Genomic DNA, 16,889 nt, shown 5'->3' on the forward strand with positions numbered 1-16,889 from the left:
TTGTAAGTCAAGAAATAATTAAACTTCAATCACTGTTAGTAAAAGATTTCTGATTTTAAGCTGTTTATAAAACAAAATCTTCCTCATGAAATTTGAGATGTTTTAAGTTTCTATGAAACAAAAATGTCTTCAGAGATGGAAAAGTGGAATCTGTTAATGAAGATTGCTGAATTTTAGATAGAAGCCATGCTGTTGCTTCCAAAAATCTCAACTGAATTGTAATCTCAAATGGAAATGACCCCAGCTTGGCACAATGGTACACACCTATAATCCCAGAGGCCTGGGAGGCTGAGGCAGGAGGATTGCAAGTTTAAAGCCAAATTAGCAAGGCCCTAAGCAATTTAGTGGGACCTTCTCTCTAAATAAAATATTTTTAAAAGGGCTGGGATACGGCTCAGTGGTTAAGTGATTAAACATCCCCAGTACCAAAAAAAAAAAAAAAAAAGGGGGGGGGGGGAGAATGACCTCACATAGTTCCTCCATTTCTGAACAAAATGGAATGATAGAAAATGGATTTGATTTCCTCTCTAAAACTAGAGCAACAAATAAAATATATGAAGAAGAAAAGATTTTCAAGACACTGGATATTGGGCAAAGAACCTAGAGAAAACTGAAAATGATGAGGTGACTGTTATAATCATCTTAGCTTGTTGTTTGTGTTGAAAAGTCTTCAGGCTGCAGTACAGGAAGGAGGAAGACATGCAGAATTTGGTAATCTCCCCAAGTTGAGGAGAGCATGAGTCTTTTTTTTAATATTCTACATTTTATGATGCACTGACATCTTGGTGACCTTGCTGACCAGGGGGAGATTACCTCTCTCAGGGATAGTTAGTTCTTTGATTTCCCTGCGAACATGCCTTTCACATGCAAGCCAACCAATCCAAAGTCCATACTCCTTGTTACTTAGGAAACAAGCCAGCAAGTCAGTGTTTTCCCTGTTCTAAATCATCCCAGGGCCAAGTACCAGACAATTAGGGACCATCTCAAAAGTCTAGAGCTTGGCAAAATTATTCAAATTAGCTATCTTAAACTTGCCTCACCCACTCCTTTTCTTGGAACCCCTAGGCCATGTTCACCTGTGTTCCTTCTGCTTTCTGACCCAATGAGGTGCTTACCTGTCTAACCCTGCCTCGTGTAGCATGTCCCCCTGCTCTCCTGGGAACTGTAAGTAACTAACTTCTCTTTCAACACAGTTTGTTTTCATGTCTGTCACTTTTCCAGGTACATTTTAAAACAAGGAGACAGGACTGACAGTCTAGGGAGGTGAATGCTTTGGTTTTTGACAAGGCAAAATAGTGGGAGGAGAGATCTGCCATGAATGAGGAAAGCTCCAGAGATCTGCAGAGGGTTACCATTTAGTTTCAGCTAAGTATTGATCAGTATAATCATATGAGAAACAACCAGAAACTGGGGGAAGCATATGTTGATCAGTATTACCTTTAATAGTCCCAAACTGGAAATGACCCAAACACCATCAACACAGAATAAATACACTGAAGTGTAATTCAACCAATGGCAAAGTACAGTGTAATTAAATGAAAAAACCACAGACAGCAAAACAGGTGTACATCACACTCTGCTGCATGAAAGAAGCCAGATACAAAAGGACAAACAAGTGACACAGAGTTCAAAACCAGGCAAAACTAAATAGTATCAGTAGATGTCAAGAGAGTAACTACATTTGGAGATGGTGTAAAAGGGCTTAAAGGGGGCTTCTCAGATCCAGGCAGTGGATCTTGAGTTGGGTGGTAGTTAAGGGAACACTGTATTGATATAATTCATGGGGTACTTTTAAATATTTTTCTGTCATTTCTTAATTAAAAACTTAAAATTCAAAGAACTTGTAGAGATTTTTAACACTTTTTAAAACAAAAGTTTCATCAGGAAATGTGCCCAATCCCTTTATTATGACTCTTATTTGTTTTTTTTTTCTTGGTAATTTCCAAGTATACTCTCCCCTCCACCCATGCCCCCCACACTTAACCAGAACACGAGTTTATTTTCCAGTAATTGCTCTTAGGAAGCCATCTTTGTCATTCCTCAGAAATGCTCTTAATGCAGCACAGTGGTCAGAAATAATAATATCAAATAGAAGTGTAATTTCCTAAGTGGAAAACACATTTCTCTTGGCAATGAATGTTAACAGCATTCCTGGAAACCCAGCAGAATTCAGAGTTTCAAGCACCATAGTGAAGGAAATGTTTAGTACCACGAATAATGGAAACAAAAACATGAAAGAAAGAATGATTCAGAAGAATGTTAATTGTTTACTTTAGTTGCATTAAAAATAAAAATACAAGAGCCGGGGTTGTGGCTCATCGGTAAAGTACTCATTTAGCACGTGCGAGGCCCTGGGTTCAATCTTCAACACCACAAAAAAATAAATAAAATAAATAAATAAAACAAAGGTATTGTGTCCAATTACAACTAAAAAATACATATTAAAAATAAATAAAAATACAGGTATGAAAAAAGGACTCGCTGAGGTGTCAATCTATTTTATTGGCTACCACCATCTTCTGAAATCTACTTAATGTTCAAATATTACTTTGGGACTTCAACTTATAGTAGAAGGGCTAAACGGTTTGAAATATCTGAGTGGGGGTTAAAGTTGGAAGACCAGTAGAACATTAATTTCATAGTTCAAATGTTATCAATGAGTTTTCCAAGTGCACATAATCTATAGCAGAAGGCTGCCTTCTGTTTAATACTGTCACTTATATTGGTGCCATTTTGTCAGTTTGGAAAAATACCAAGTCACCTTCAAGTCCAAGCTAACTTATCTTCTCTATTATTTATACAGGTAGAATGATCTCTCTTTCAAAGAACCACCCACATTCTGCATCTATTTTTATGAGAGCCCTTACTGTGTTAAATTAAACATTTTCCACATTTGTTTCTCCCAGTGCACTGTCAGTAACTTAAGGGCAGGACCTATATTTCATTCATTATTTCCACCATGCTTGATAATTTGGTTTATGGCATGTCTTTGAAAAGAAGGTTATTAACTGAAATAAATTGGAATGGACTGAGGGAGGAGGTAGCGTGGGGCTAGTAGTTTTGGAGGGTGAGAAGGATAAGTCTACCACCTCATTTGAAGTGGTCCAAGAACTGAGATCACAATGGAGGCCAAAAGTGGAGGCCGAAGCACACCAACATTGATAGGCCAAGCTGACAGGTGTTGGTATACAAGTGGGATAAATAATCACAGGATAGAGGGCAGGTCCAGGAGTTTCTGTTGAGACAAGTCAGAAACTAGGCTACATAAGCACTAGTTAGATAGCATCCAGGGACAATAGAGAGACAAATAAAATCACAGGTAATGATCAAATGGAAGGTTTTAAAGAGATGTACGAATAGCTTTCTGAAGCAGAACTTGGAGTTGAGAAGAAAAGTTGTCCTACTATTTTGGGAGTATATGGTCTAGTGCCACTGGGTGATTCCACAGAATACTATGACTTTGTCACCATAGTGGGGAGAAAAGGTAATTGGTGCTGAAGCAAAGGGAATTACTGGATACAGGCGTAGTGTAATTAGGGCAGGTGAATCATGGAGACAGGAAATCTACCATGTGTGGTATACACACTGCAGTGTAAAGTGTGATGGTTACTCCTCATCTATTCTGTCTGAACTATTATTTTTATCACTTTAAGTCTTTAAAGGGGCCAACAGAGTCTATATGTCCAAAATAAATCACGATATTTATAAGGAAAAATGATTCTTTTAAAAAATGTATTCCTTATAAGATTTGGTGGATAGAAAAAGGGTTTAGTACATTTATCTCCATGATGATGGAAGGGTGGCTGGGAAGGGAAGTCACTAGTAACAACTAATACAGGTGAAACAGTAACATGTTCTATTTTAAACTCCCCTTAAAATAAAAAAAAATAATAATAACAACCATGGGAACTGAAATGGGCTCTCCCATGAACAGATACATTCAGACATCTTTGCAGAAGGCCAGCAACAATTAAGAAATACACTGTAGACCCTAGTCTGAGGTTTTAACTTGCCAAGGGTTATAAACTCTGAAGACATTTTGGATAAACATGGCTGTGGTAGATTTTAGTCATGGTGAACAGGAAATGGAGTTAACTGCCTTAGTGAGGTGTTTGGTAGGTGATTAAATACATGAAAGATGAGTCTTAAGACTATCTTGTAGGAGGCTGTAGTCGATAATGATGTAATGATCCAAAAGCCAATAAAAAAATTCTTCATTTCCCTTGACTTCCTCTAACAAGAGATGAGGAAAGTCAATGTGTGACTTCTCTATATCCCTTTTAGGGAGTGATGTGACAGTTTTGGCTTTTAATCTAGAAGAGGAAGATCCTGGGGAGGACTTCTCTTTCTTAATAACCCAAAGGCTAATTAGGAATAGACCTTTTGCTTTTTTACCTCTCCCCAACTCTTTTTGTTTTCTATTGGAATGTCAAATAGGAGGCCTAGGGAGCCATCATGTAAGCATGAGATGATGAGCATTAGAAAGGTCTACATGCTAAGGCCAACAGAGTGGAAATGTACCAATAACCCCACAGCCCTGATGGCATCGTGTGGATGATTTTTACTTCATCTTACTACATCTCAATTTCTTGGTGCATGAGAAAAACAGACCTCTCTGTTTTGGCCACTGTTAACTATAGTCAAATTCATAGTTTTCTGATAACTATAGTCAAATTCATCCCAGCTGATAAAAATAAAGATAGTGCCTTTGAATTTTCTGGGTGTTTTTATCTGAAGCACAGGGGTTGTTATGCTTAACTTCCATGAGATTCTGGCAATGGAGTGGGGGAGAAAGGTGGCATCATACCACATCTGCACAAATCTAGGGCTTTCCAAGAGAAAGAAGTTGTAGTGGCTGACTGAAAAGAGCCTTTCAAGGGTAGCCCCTCCTTGTACATCTTCTGACTATCCCTGAGGGTAACAAGATTTTGGGGGTACAGGGGAGTTAGGAAGGCTGGAGCCAAGCAGGTCTGCATGGTAGCAAAGTCTGGGATTGAGGTCAGATTATGAGACTTAAGTATTCTGGAGACCTAAGCAGTTTCCACTCTATGAAATCCATGCACCACTGCCAGCAGAGTAAGGTGGGGTATTCAAAGAGCCATAAAACAGGAGGTTCTGTCAAAAGATTTAGCAGGGCTACACAGGCTCAGAAACTAGGATGAAGCCATTTAACAAGGGGAATTTCTTTAGCGGTTCTTTATTTTTTCCAGGTTGTTTTCCATATTTAGTAATGATGCCAAATGTGGCTTTTAACAATGTAGAAATCAGAACTAAAAGAGAAATTCTCCCATTGTAAAATTTCTGTGTAATATGGAAAAATGTTAATTATTCATTTGATTTATTATGTGTTTCTTTGTAAGCCAGGATTCTGGTTATTATGATCATCCATTTAGTCTGCAAATTGATAACTCACACAAGTGACAGTGCATTCACCCAAAAGAAAAATGCAACCCAAGATACCATATTTTTTTTTAATGATACAACTTTTTAGACTGAAAGATAATTTTAAATCCTAAGATTTCTTCAGAAAAATACAGTAGGATATTCACAAGCCCTTTTGTTTCTAAAAGGGAGATGATATCCTCGCATCAGATTTAATCATTCTTGGCCCTAAATCCAAACACTACAAAAGCCAAAAACGCCTTGTTTTCCCCTTTATTCCTGAATTTGAGGTAGAACTTATATGAATTGTTAAAAACTGCAGTTGGGTTTTATTTTTACAAGCTGCTCACACAAGTGAAAGAATAGGCAGCAAGGGGGTTTCTTCTTAATAAAAAAAATTAATGTGTTTGAGTTAAAAATACTCTAAGAAATTTGTGATTCTTCAGTGAATCTTGTGTTGTCAGCTCATTAAATAGTTCAGTTCATTAGATGTCATTGTAAATATTTTAAAAAGTTATTTTGATATTGATTAAAGAAAGGAAAAATGTGAAAGTTTCTTTTGCAAGAACATATTCAACAAAGTAACCCACCAGGAATTCTTTATGTCTCTGTGCTATGTTTTTCTAGTTAGGTAACTGAAAGGAATTAAAACATCAATTTAGCCTAATGAAAAGAACTTAGAATATTTTTAAAAATTTAATTATTTGACCTGTGATACTGCTGAGCTAAAATATATCTTCTTTTAGCCTTGATCAGAAAATCCAATTTAGTTGTCTGAGAAGAAAGTTTACTTCTCATGAGATGGAAGAACATCTACTCTAAAGAAAATATGGAATAGCAAACATTCCATACTTGAAATAAAGGAGGAAAATATCCATGAACGTTCTTTAAAAATAACATTTAAAACAATCTAGTTATACAGATACCACTGGTGAACACTGGTAGTGTTTATAATGCATGCTAACTGGATTAGGGTTACTCTTCTCTGAATGCTGGGTAGGAAATGATGTTTCACACACACCGGAGAAGAACACTAATGCCACAGCACACCAGTCTCCATGAAGGGATGCGCCATCTTTGCCAAAGGGTAGCAGCATTTGAAATACTTGAATATTTTGATTCCTTGAATTTTTCAGAGCTTACAACAACAACAACAAAAATGTGAGTATATAAACTAAAGGATACAGAAGAATAGTTTTTATCTAGATAGGGCAGGATTTATTATCCACTACTTGGACTAGAGAACTTCCTCCATTTGTTTCCGTGTGATTTCTCCTGAAGCACAGACATTACATAATGTGCAAACACTGCAAGGCCTGTACAAGTCAAGCTGGCAAGTTAAGGGTCATTGTCTAGATGACAGTCAAGTCACAGAGAAGGAGATCTGCAGGGGGAATATCCAGCTGGACCAGATAGTACCGCTTCTTTCCTCTTGGCAACCCTTCTCTTCATGAAACCTGAAATCATGCCACCAATTCATGTGACTATATGAATATTGGTTACCTTCACCATATGTGGGGCATAGGCTCTGACAGAGCCCACTAATCATCTACAAGGGGGTCAGGTCTTCTATTTTGAGCTCTCTCTCAGCTGGGACCTTCTTCCATTTGTAGTAAGCAAGCCAATAGGAGTTGTATAAGGATGGCAAAGGCATGTCTGGACAAAGCTTGCTTCGGTGAGGGTTGTTGCCAAGAGCAGGCAGAGCGACACGGGATCCAGAGGAGACAGGTGAGAAGAGGTGCCTAGGATATTTGAGACTCTTAGTTAATGATCAGCTTGGGGACACTACTAAGAGACTGAACTAAGTATCCAAGTAGGGAATGAACTGAGAACCCAAAAAAGAAAGAGGACAAGTAATTCTTATCTCCTTTCTCTTTACCCAGTTACACAGACTGGGTAGGTAATGGGAATAAAATGGAGGCTACTGAAGTAATGAATACTTGGATATCAGAAGGCCATATCTAGAGCCAATGAGTTAGAAGACTAGAGAAGGAAAGGATGGAAGATGAGGGCTATTCATTTTCAAGTTTATTTGTTGGAATGAGATGAAAAATGTTCAGTCTGGTTTATAGTACATTTTGCATGTGGCATAACTCTACTATGGTTGTGTGGGAAAAGAAGTCCAGATTCCTCAAGCAACAATGTGGCTGGAAGGCTCTGGTTGTGGTGAATGTGTCCTGTGTCTAACCTGCCTTCTCCCTGTTTCCTGAATTTGGGGCTGCTAGAAGACGTAATTGGAGGTCAATCACTGCAGTTAAAAGGAAGACTCCTTTCTTTCAAGTGTAGTTTTTGGGGCCTGCTTCTCTAACAGGCATTTATAACTTGGAAAAATACCTTTTTATAAATATATTTTTAAATAAAAAAATAAGTATTTGACTATATGTTATATGTATAATATATTCATAAGTATATAATTGTAATTCATTTTACCTAGACTTTTCATTTGTAAATAAAGAAACAAATACATATTTCTTATATCCCATGTCCTAATTTGGGCTTAGAAAATATTTCCAAGGAGGCGTAAGGAAAGCATGGTAGCTGCCTTGGAATGTGCTCTTAGTCCTAGGGCTATGGGTCCTCAACCTTCTCGTGTCTCAAGGATAAAGAACACCTAATTTAGGCAGTCAGAATGAAGAAAACACCTATCCTAGGGAGGAAAATGAAGTCCCCAGCTGAAGAATACTTTTGTTTTTATTTTTATTTATTTTTTGGTACTGGGGATTGAACCTGGTGTTTAATCACTAAGCCATATCCCCAGGCCCCCTCCTTTAAAAAAAAAATTATTTAGAGACAGGATCTTGCTTAGGACCTCACTAAGTTGCTGAGGCTGGCTTTGAACTCATAATCCTCCTGCCTTAGCCTCTTGAACTTCTGGGATTATAGGCATGTGCCACCAGGTCTGGTAAATGCTTTTATTTTTAATTTAATTTTTATTTAAGATAATTTTAGAGTCACATGCAAGTTTTGAGAAATATATGTACCCTTTACTCAGTTTCCTCTAAAGATTACATCTGCAACACTACAGTATAGTATTACAACAAAGACACTGACACTTATACAGTCAAAATAAAAAAAAATAAAAAAATAATTCCATCACTGCAAGGATCTCTCTTGTTGCCCTTTTATAAACCTACTAATTTCCATCCTTGCCCTCTTTCCATCCTTAACACTTGGCAACTATTAATTTATTTTCCAAATCTGTAATTTTATAATTTTCTGAATGCTATTACATGGAGTCATACCTATGTAAATACCTATGTAAATTTGGGGATTTTTCCCCCCACTAAACATAATACTCTAGAGACAGATTACACATTTGTGTATGTGTTAAGAGCTTGTTCCTTTTTATTGTTGAGAGCTTTCTGTGGTATGGCTACATCAGACTTTGTTTAGCCATTCACCCACTGAAAGACATCAGGTTGTTTCCAGTTTTGGGTTATTATGGTCTTTGTGTGAACATAATTCTCATTCATCAGGTATGAATGTCTGTAAATGCAATTGCTAGGTTCAATGGTAGTTGCACATTTAGTTTTTAAGAAACAAGCTATTTTTTCCCTAAGTAGTATATAATTTTATATTATAGAAGCAGAGTGCGAGTGATTCAATTTTGCTGCATCCTCACTGGAGTCTGCTGTTGCTATTTTTCATTTCAGCTCTTCTGACAGGTATATAATGATATTTCATTGTGATCTTAATTTGCATTTTCATAATGACTAATGACGTTGAATAACTTCTCATGTGCTTACTTGGCATCTGAATAACCTCTTTAGTAAAATGTATGTTCATGTCTTTAATCCGTTTTCTAAGTGGATTGTTTGGATTTTTATTACAAGGCACATTACTGATCTGAAAATATGAAATATGAAACTTTTTGAGCATAGAAGTTTCAGATTTGGGAGAGTTACAGATTTTGAATTTTTGGATCGGGAATGCTCAACCTGTACAGTCTATGCAAATATTTCCCCAAATCCAAAAACCTCATATATCTGAAACACTTTTGGTACCAAGAAAATGCTGGGGGTAGGAGGAGAGGAATCATAAGGGGAATTAAGATGATCTTATTGAAGAACATATAGAAAATTTCACATACGTTTGCCAGAATTTCAAATGTTGCTTTCCATTTGTTCTCAAATAATTTCCAAAGATGAACTGGCCCTGAGAGATCACCTAGTGTAATTCTTAATTTGATCAACAACAGAACCAAAGAGGGAAAGTGACTAAATTGAGGCCACAGATTCAGTCTAGGCTGACCCAATTTGAGAGCTGAGGGTTTCTGGTCCCAGGCAGTGCTGTTCCCACACACCATACAACCCCTTGTCTGTAAACAGGAGCAAAAGGTGAGGAGTTAGACCAGAGAGTCTTCTTTAAGGAACATCTCCAACTTCAACCTCTGGCAATTTCTATGACTGTCCTCAGCCTTGCTTTCCCTCTCCCTCTCTCATCTTTTTGTCACTACTAGGTTAAGGCTATAATAAAGAATGGGAGTTGGAGAGAGGAGAGAAAAAAAAATCCACAAATATAGAATATATATTAAGCCTTGTATCTGTGATGACTGTTGATAGATACATATTTGGAAAACACCTCACATACTAAGTGTAGCTGCACAGCTGGACAGGGTCCGTGGTTAGTTAATCACTGTGCATGTGATTCCGTGGCATTCTCAACACAGGAGATGATGCTAAACTTTTTTCAGGAGTCCTGCCTTTACCATCAATTAGGGCAAAAAGACAACTGCAGCAGCTACAGTGAAAGACACACTACCTGGCTCTGAACACTGTGGTGTGATGATTAATCCTTTTAGAATTTAAGCTCCCACAACAAGATTTAAAGGAGGAAAATAAAAGCATAACCTGTCTACTCCGCTGGAATAGTGGGCCTGGTTTTCTTAGGCTGTTTTTGCAAAACACTGAACCAACAAGGCAAACCCTGGGCTCCTAGGAGGACTCAACACATGCTACGCACTACACACAGAACTGCTTCGAGACTGGAGAATCAGAAGCATAGGTAAAATTAAAGTTTGATGAGGCTTTTCTACCCATTTGCATTACAGAACTCCCTTCACTCACTCCTATTTCTAATTTATTTATCTCTGGTTTTAAACCTTTGGGGGGAAATCCAACAAACAACTGCTTGCTTGATATTCATCCTCTGCCTAAGATTTTTCTGTAAATATTTCCTTATTCAACAATAACATATACCTTTTAAAATGTGCTTACCAAGGCAGAATGGTTGTAATATATTCGTCTGTAAAAATTCAGTCTTCAGGTTCATTACTTGAAGGCCCATTCTGATTATCAAGGACTTGATTTTCTCAGGACATGGTTTAAGTAATAAGTAGCCAGTGACATAGAGAGCATATCGAAACCAGCACAGAAATGGAGTGGCAATCCTGCCATTGGGTGACTCAGCCATTCGCTCAATGGTTGGGAATAGCAGAAAGGTGTGAATGACCTAAAATAAACAAACACACTTTGATGAGAGGTTTTCTTAAGGGATAACTCATTCCTTTATTGTTTCTCTACACAATAATGACAAATGACTAGATTAGAATATGATTAGACTCCCCTTCAGATTGAGAAGAACCACCACCTATTGCTTTCCCTCTCAATTCATAACCAGTTTAGACAGGATCTAAGGATGTCTCTTGGGATGCTGGGGTTAATTTTCAGGGAGGGGGGATTTGGAGTTGATTATTCAGGTTGTTTGGCTTTTCACTTGTTAGGATGGAGTAGCAACTTCTAAACTCTTACACATGGACCTGGAAAGCAGAAGTCCTATTAACATTTTTGTTCATGTCTCTTGGTGCAGGGGTGCCTGTATTTTGGTTGGCTCTATTACCTTGATGTCATATGGTATGGCATGCATGTATTCTGCTTAGGAGACAATTCCAATTTTTTTTTGGTGCCTTCCGTAAAATTTTATTTTTTATTTGCTTTTTTAGTTATACACGACAGTAGAGTCAATGTTGACATATTTATACAAATGTGGAGAATATCTTAATCTAATTAGGATACCAGTCTCGTGAATGTGTATGATGTGGAGATTCACTGTGGTGTATTCATATATGTACATAGGAAAGTTAGTCAGATTCATTCCACTGTCTTTCCTATTTCTTCCCCCACTTCCCTTCATTCCCTTTTATCTAATCCACTGAACATCTACCCCACCCTTGTGTGTTAGCATCCACATATCAGAGAGAACATTTGACCAAAGTATTTGTACCAGTTATTACCCAGCAGTAGCACATGCCCACCAACAATGTGTCCAATGTACAAAGATTTCAATTTCCCTAAATCTTCACCAACACTTATAATCTTGTGCTTTTTAAATAGTCATCCTAACATGTGTTAGTTGATATAGCATTGTGTTTTTAGTTGGCATGTCCCTGATGATTAGCAATGTCAAGTACCTTTTCATATACCTACCTGAGTGGCCACTGGTATGTTTTCTTTGAAGAAATATCTATTCAAGTCCTTTGCCCATTTTTATATTGGGTTCAGATATTTTTTTCTTTTTAATACTCATTATCCTGTGTCTTATTTAAGAAATTCTTCTCTAACCCCAAATCATGAAGATATTATTTTTTCATTTAAAATGTTTCTTTAACTCAACTAAAAGTGGATCAAGGACCTAGGAATTAGACCAGAAACCCTATGCCTAATAGAAGAAAAAGTAGGCCCAAATCTCCATCATGTCAGATTAGGCCCTGACTTCCTTAATAAGACTCCTAAAGTGCAAAGAAATAAAATCAAGAATCAATAAATGGGATGGATTCAAACTAAAAAGCTTCTCAGCAAAAGAAACAATCAATGAAGTGAAGAGAGAGTCTACAGAATGGGAGCAAATTTCTACCACACACACATCAGATAGAGCACTAATCTCCAGGATATATGAAGAACTAAAAAAACTTAACATCAAAAACAAAAAACAAACAACCCAATCAATAAATGGGCTAAGGAAATGAACAGATACTTCTCAGAATAAGATATACAATAGATCAACAAATATATGAAAAAATGTTCAACATCTCTAGTAATAAGAGAAATGCAAATCAAAACTACTCTAAGATTTAATCTTACTCTAGTCAGAATGGCAATTATCAAGAATACAAATTACAATAAGTATTGGTGAGGATGTGGGGGGAAAAGCACACTCATACATTGCTGGTGGGACTACAAATTGGTGCAACCAATCTGGAAAGTAGTATGGAGATTCCTTAAAAAACCTGGAATGAAACCATCATTTGACCCATCTATCCCACTCCTCAGTTTATACCTAAAGGACTTAAAAACAGCATACTACAGCCACATCAATGTTTATAGCAGCACAATTAACAACAGCCAAACTAAGGAACCAACCTAGATGCCCTTCAACAGATGAACAGATAAAGAAACTGTAGTATATATACACAATGGAATATTACTCAGCGATAAAAGAGAATAAAATTATGGCATTTGCAGGTAAATGGACAGAGTTGGAGAATATCATGCTAAGCGAAGTAAGCCAATCCCCAAAAACCAAAGGCTGAATGTTTTTTTCTAATAAGTGGATGCTAATCCATAATGGGGGGGGGCATGGGATAAGTGGAAGAATTTTGGATTGAGCAGAGAGGAAGGTGGGGAGGGGAGGGGAGGGGAGATGGGAGTAGGAAAGATGGTGGAATGAGACAGACATCATTACTCTAGATACATGTATGATTGCACCAATGGTGTGATCCTACTTTGTGTATAACCAGAGAAGTGATAAATTGTGCTCCATCTGTGTAAAATGAATCGAAGAGCATTCTGCTATCTTGTATAACTGATTAGAACAAATAGATAAATAAATAAATAATTTAAAAAATAGAACGTTTCTTTAATAAATTAGATAGTGTTACCTACAATGTAGGTTTAAACCTTTGGCTATATTTAGCTTCAGTTGTGATCTGGTGCCTTTGATATCAGAGATTTCATTTACCAATTCTGTTATGCATTTACACTCCTCCTTCTTTTTTTAATAATTATTTTTTAGTTGTAGTTGGAAACAATACCTTTATTTTATTTATTTTTATATGGTGCTGAGGACTAAACCTAGGGCCTCACATGTGCTAGGCGAGTGCTCTACCGTTGAGCCACCACCCCAGCCCTACACTCCTCCTTCTGAAAGAAGTAAATGCTTCTCCTGTAGTCCCTGAGAGTAAAGGTGGGTTTCATGTCTTTTTCATCTGCTGCTGTACACAGGCCTTTTTCATAGTAGCCTGTTTGATGGCAATGCCCGAATGTCGAATCCTATAAGATATTCCCTGTGATTCTGCCTTCATGTATCTCTTTAATAGAAAACAGGGCCTTGAGGGTCAAAACTGTGGAGGACTTTTTTCTTTCCAGCCTTATTTCTTGTTTTTCCTTGGTCATATCACTCAGCTAAGTGCTCAGCTATTTCCTGTAGACTTTTTCCTTTTCTCTCAACAAGAATTGAGATATTTTAGCTATTTCTTTTTTTGGTTATAATAATCTGACCTCCACTGGATTTCCTCCTGTATCACATAATAAGAACATATTGTTCCTTGAACACCTGTATGACCTTGATGATGAGTGAAAAACATTCTTGGGAGGAGGAAGCAACATTTTCAGACAGTTTTTAAATGTTAGATTGACAATAATGCAGTGCAAATGCTTCTAATGTGTTTTTGGAATAAATGCAGGATTTCAGTCAGAATATGAAAGCGAGATTTTGCTACTCTGGCATCTTCTCAAGTAAAGAGCAGAAGAGGGGGTGCTGGATTGATTGAACTATGATTAATAAATGCTTCATGCGGCATGCAATGGGTACTTGTGATGGAGATGTCATAGGCTTCAGTAAGTCAGCAATGACAGACTCCAAAAGCCACAAATCAGAGCCAGTTGCCTGAATTGTCTTGGGCTTAAGAAATTGCTCATTCTGGATGCCACTTTCATCATAAACTCCAACTCAGGGCATTCCAACACAGAGAAGGAAAGATCAGCTCTGGAAAGCCAGCACTTTTCTAATGGCTGATCAATTTCTTTTTCCCCTTCTAGCATAACAAAGGGATACAACATTCCTGATTCACTGGTAATCACTACGATGTTGAGGAAAACAGATAAGCAGAGTATACAGCACAACCATCATAACTAGTCATTTTCAGGTACAGGAACTATAAGCAATGAACACAGCAGCTTTCCAGGTCTCCAGAGCTCTGGAGCAGAAATCGTCCCACTGTTACACTGAGGTACAGTGGTTATGCCACTATTTCACCTCTGCCTGTTGTCCAAAGATATTTATTTTTTTCAGGACTGCTATCAATAGCTCAAATTCATGTTGACTGCTGTTACTTTTAGAGTTGTACCCTATGCCGTTCAGACTGGCAAAATTTAAGAAGTCTAATAATACTAAACATTGAAGAAGATGTAGATCAAGAGGAACTCTAGAATACCACCACATTTATAAAATATTACACTTCTTTCTTCTGTTTTTTAAAGTATAGTTACCTTAGTATATGTCTGGAGCTCACACAGAAAGTGTGATATTATATTATATTATCTAATGTTAACAGTACAATTTAAGGATCTGATATTTTACTTGGATACTTAACAGCATGCGTGAAGAGTCTGAGAGGAAAAAAGAATGAAAAATCTTTCTGTACTCAGGGTAGTGCTACAACCAACCACTTATTTTCCACCTTCAAATTCAGAGTTCTTCTATCTCTTTAAGTTAATTTTAATATTATGAGTCCTTTTATTCTTGAAAGTGCTATAGACGTTCTGTTGGACTTCAAAAGACTTGATGGATTTCAAACAGGGGTGGTTTATGTGAAGACATAGCTGGTAGAAAAACGAAGGGCTTCTCACTACCCTGCTGAGGGCTCCTAGGTGAAGGGCTAAGGAGGCTACCTCTCCATCCTGCAGGAAGAGCTTTCCCTATAGGCCAGGGAGTAGATTTCTTGCTAGCAGCCGAGGCAGCAACAAAGAAAACTATGAAGCTGACTTCTCAACTGTGGCTGTGTCCTGGTTTGTCAGTCCCACCTGGAGCTACAGGAATAAGATCTGGTAAGGAAGCCAGGTCAGCCAGTTTACAGTTGCTGCAGAGTCCCGGGCAGCCAATATTCCTGAGCAAATCTTGAAAAGCCTGATGGTTTTGCCTTTCACATTTAGGTCCATAATCAACCTGAAACTTATTTCCACATATGCTATGAAATATGGGTCTCATTTAATATTTTACCATATGGAAACCCAATTGTCCTAGCACGATTAACTGCAAAGGCTGCCCTTTCCCTGCTTTTCTGAATGATACTCATGTTGTAAATCCTGTATATGTGTGAATGGACCCAAGTTAGGGATGTTTAATTTGTCCCACTAGCCTAGTTTTTCTAACTCTGTGCCAAGATCACAATGTCATATTTACTAAAGCTTCATATATATTTTGACAGTTGGTAGGGTAAGTTTATTTCATCATCTTCTTCTTCAAGAATGCCATGGAGTCCAGTGTGGTGGTATGCACCTGTAACCACAGCTACTCTAGAGGCTGAAGCAGAGGACTGCAAGGTTGAGGCCAGTCTAGGTAACTTAGCAAGACCCTGTTCAAAATGAAATTTAAAAAAGGGTTGGGGATGTAGCTCAGCAGTGGAGTGCTTGCTCAGCATGCACAAGGCTCTGGATTTAATCCCTAGTCTGTCTGTCTGTCTCTCTCTCTCTCTTTCTCACACACACACACACACACACACACACACGAATGCCTTAGATATTTCTGGCTCTCTGCATATTTGTGAACACTTCAGCAGTGGCTATCCAAATTCTACAAGCTTCTTGTTGTGATTCTGATTGGGACTGTCTATCCTAAATTCAGTAATACCTGAGTTTTCTAGTACATGAACACAGGACAGTTCTCCCTCTACTGTAAATCTTCCTTAATGTCTGTAAAAGACATTTTAGACAAGGACCTATAGTCATCCTGCTCCACTTTTGTTAGGTTTTCAAGATTTTATTATTTATTTTAAGATTATTTTAAGGGTATCCAAAAGTTTCACTTCCTAAATGGTGGTTGGTGATATAAGACAAATAATATTTACATGCTGAATTTGTGTCAAGCATACTTACTCAAGTGTCCTTCTAGATCTAATAACTTGTTTGGAGATCTCTTGGATTTTCTAAGTACACACCCATATCATCCACAAATAATGACAATGTTGTTTCTTCCTTTAAAATCCGTGTCTTTTATTTCTTTTGCTTACTGAGTTGGCCCAAACCTTAAGTAAAATACTGAACGGAATAATTCTTTTTTATTTTTATTTTTGTAGTTGTAGATACAGAATGCCTTTATTTTATTTTTTATGTGGTGCTGACGATCGAGCCCAGTGCTTCATGCATGCTAGGCAAGCACTCTGCCACTGAGTTACAGCCCCAGCCCCTGGAATAATTCTTATTCTCAATCTCAAAGGAAAAATTTTCAGCATCATCACTTGAATTAGCCAGTAAATTAAAATATGGGTGAAGGTTTTCAAGAGATGTATTTTG

General features: G+C 37.5%; 1 protein-coding gene across 3 annotated transcripts in view; it reads right to left on the bottom strand.

Moving 5' to 3' along the window:
- Nucleotides 1-16,889, bottom strand: part of Ldah (lipid droplet associated hydrolase) — an 88,550-nt gene that overhangs the window by 17,856 nt on the left and 53,805 nt on the right. The window contains exons 5-6 of one of the 3 annotated variants that reach the window (XM_027937867.2): nt 10,599-10,833; nt 1,386-7,124 (exon numbers count right to left, since the gene is read on the bottom strand). The exons of 1 other annotated variant lie outside the window; for it this stretch is intronic. In XM_027937867.2, the coding sequence (XP_027793668.1) occupies nt 6,952-7,124; nt 10,599-10,833 (408 nt within the window). In that variant the 3' untranslated portion in view covers nt 1,386-6,951. Of the gene's footprint in view, nt 1-1,385; nt 7,125-10,598; nt 10,834-16,889 lie in introns of those variants that run through there. One more of the 3 variants, XM_027937866.2, reaches the window with a different exon arrangement.

This window comes from Marmota flaviventris, chromosome 14 (assembly GCF_047511675.1).
Source record: "Marmota flaviventris isolate mMarFla1 chromosome 14, mMarFla1.hap1, whole genome shotgun sequence".
Taxonomy (NCBI): domain Eukaryota; kingdom Metazoa; phylum Chordata; class Mammalia; order Rodentia; family Sciuridae; genus Marmota; species Marmota flaviventris.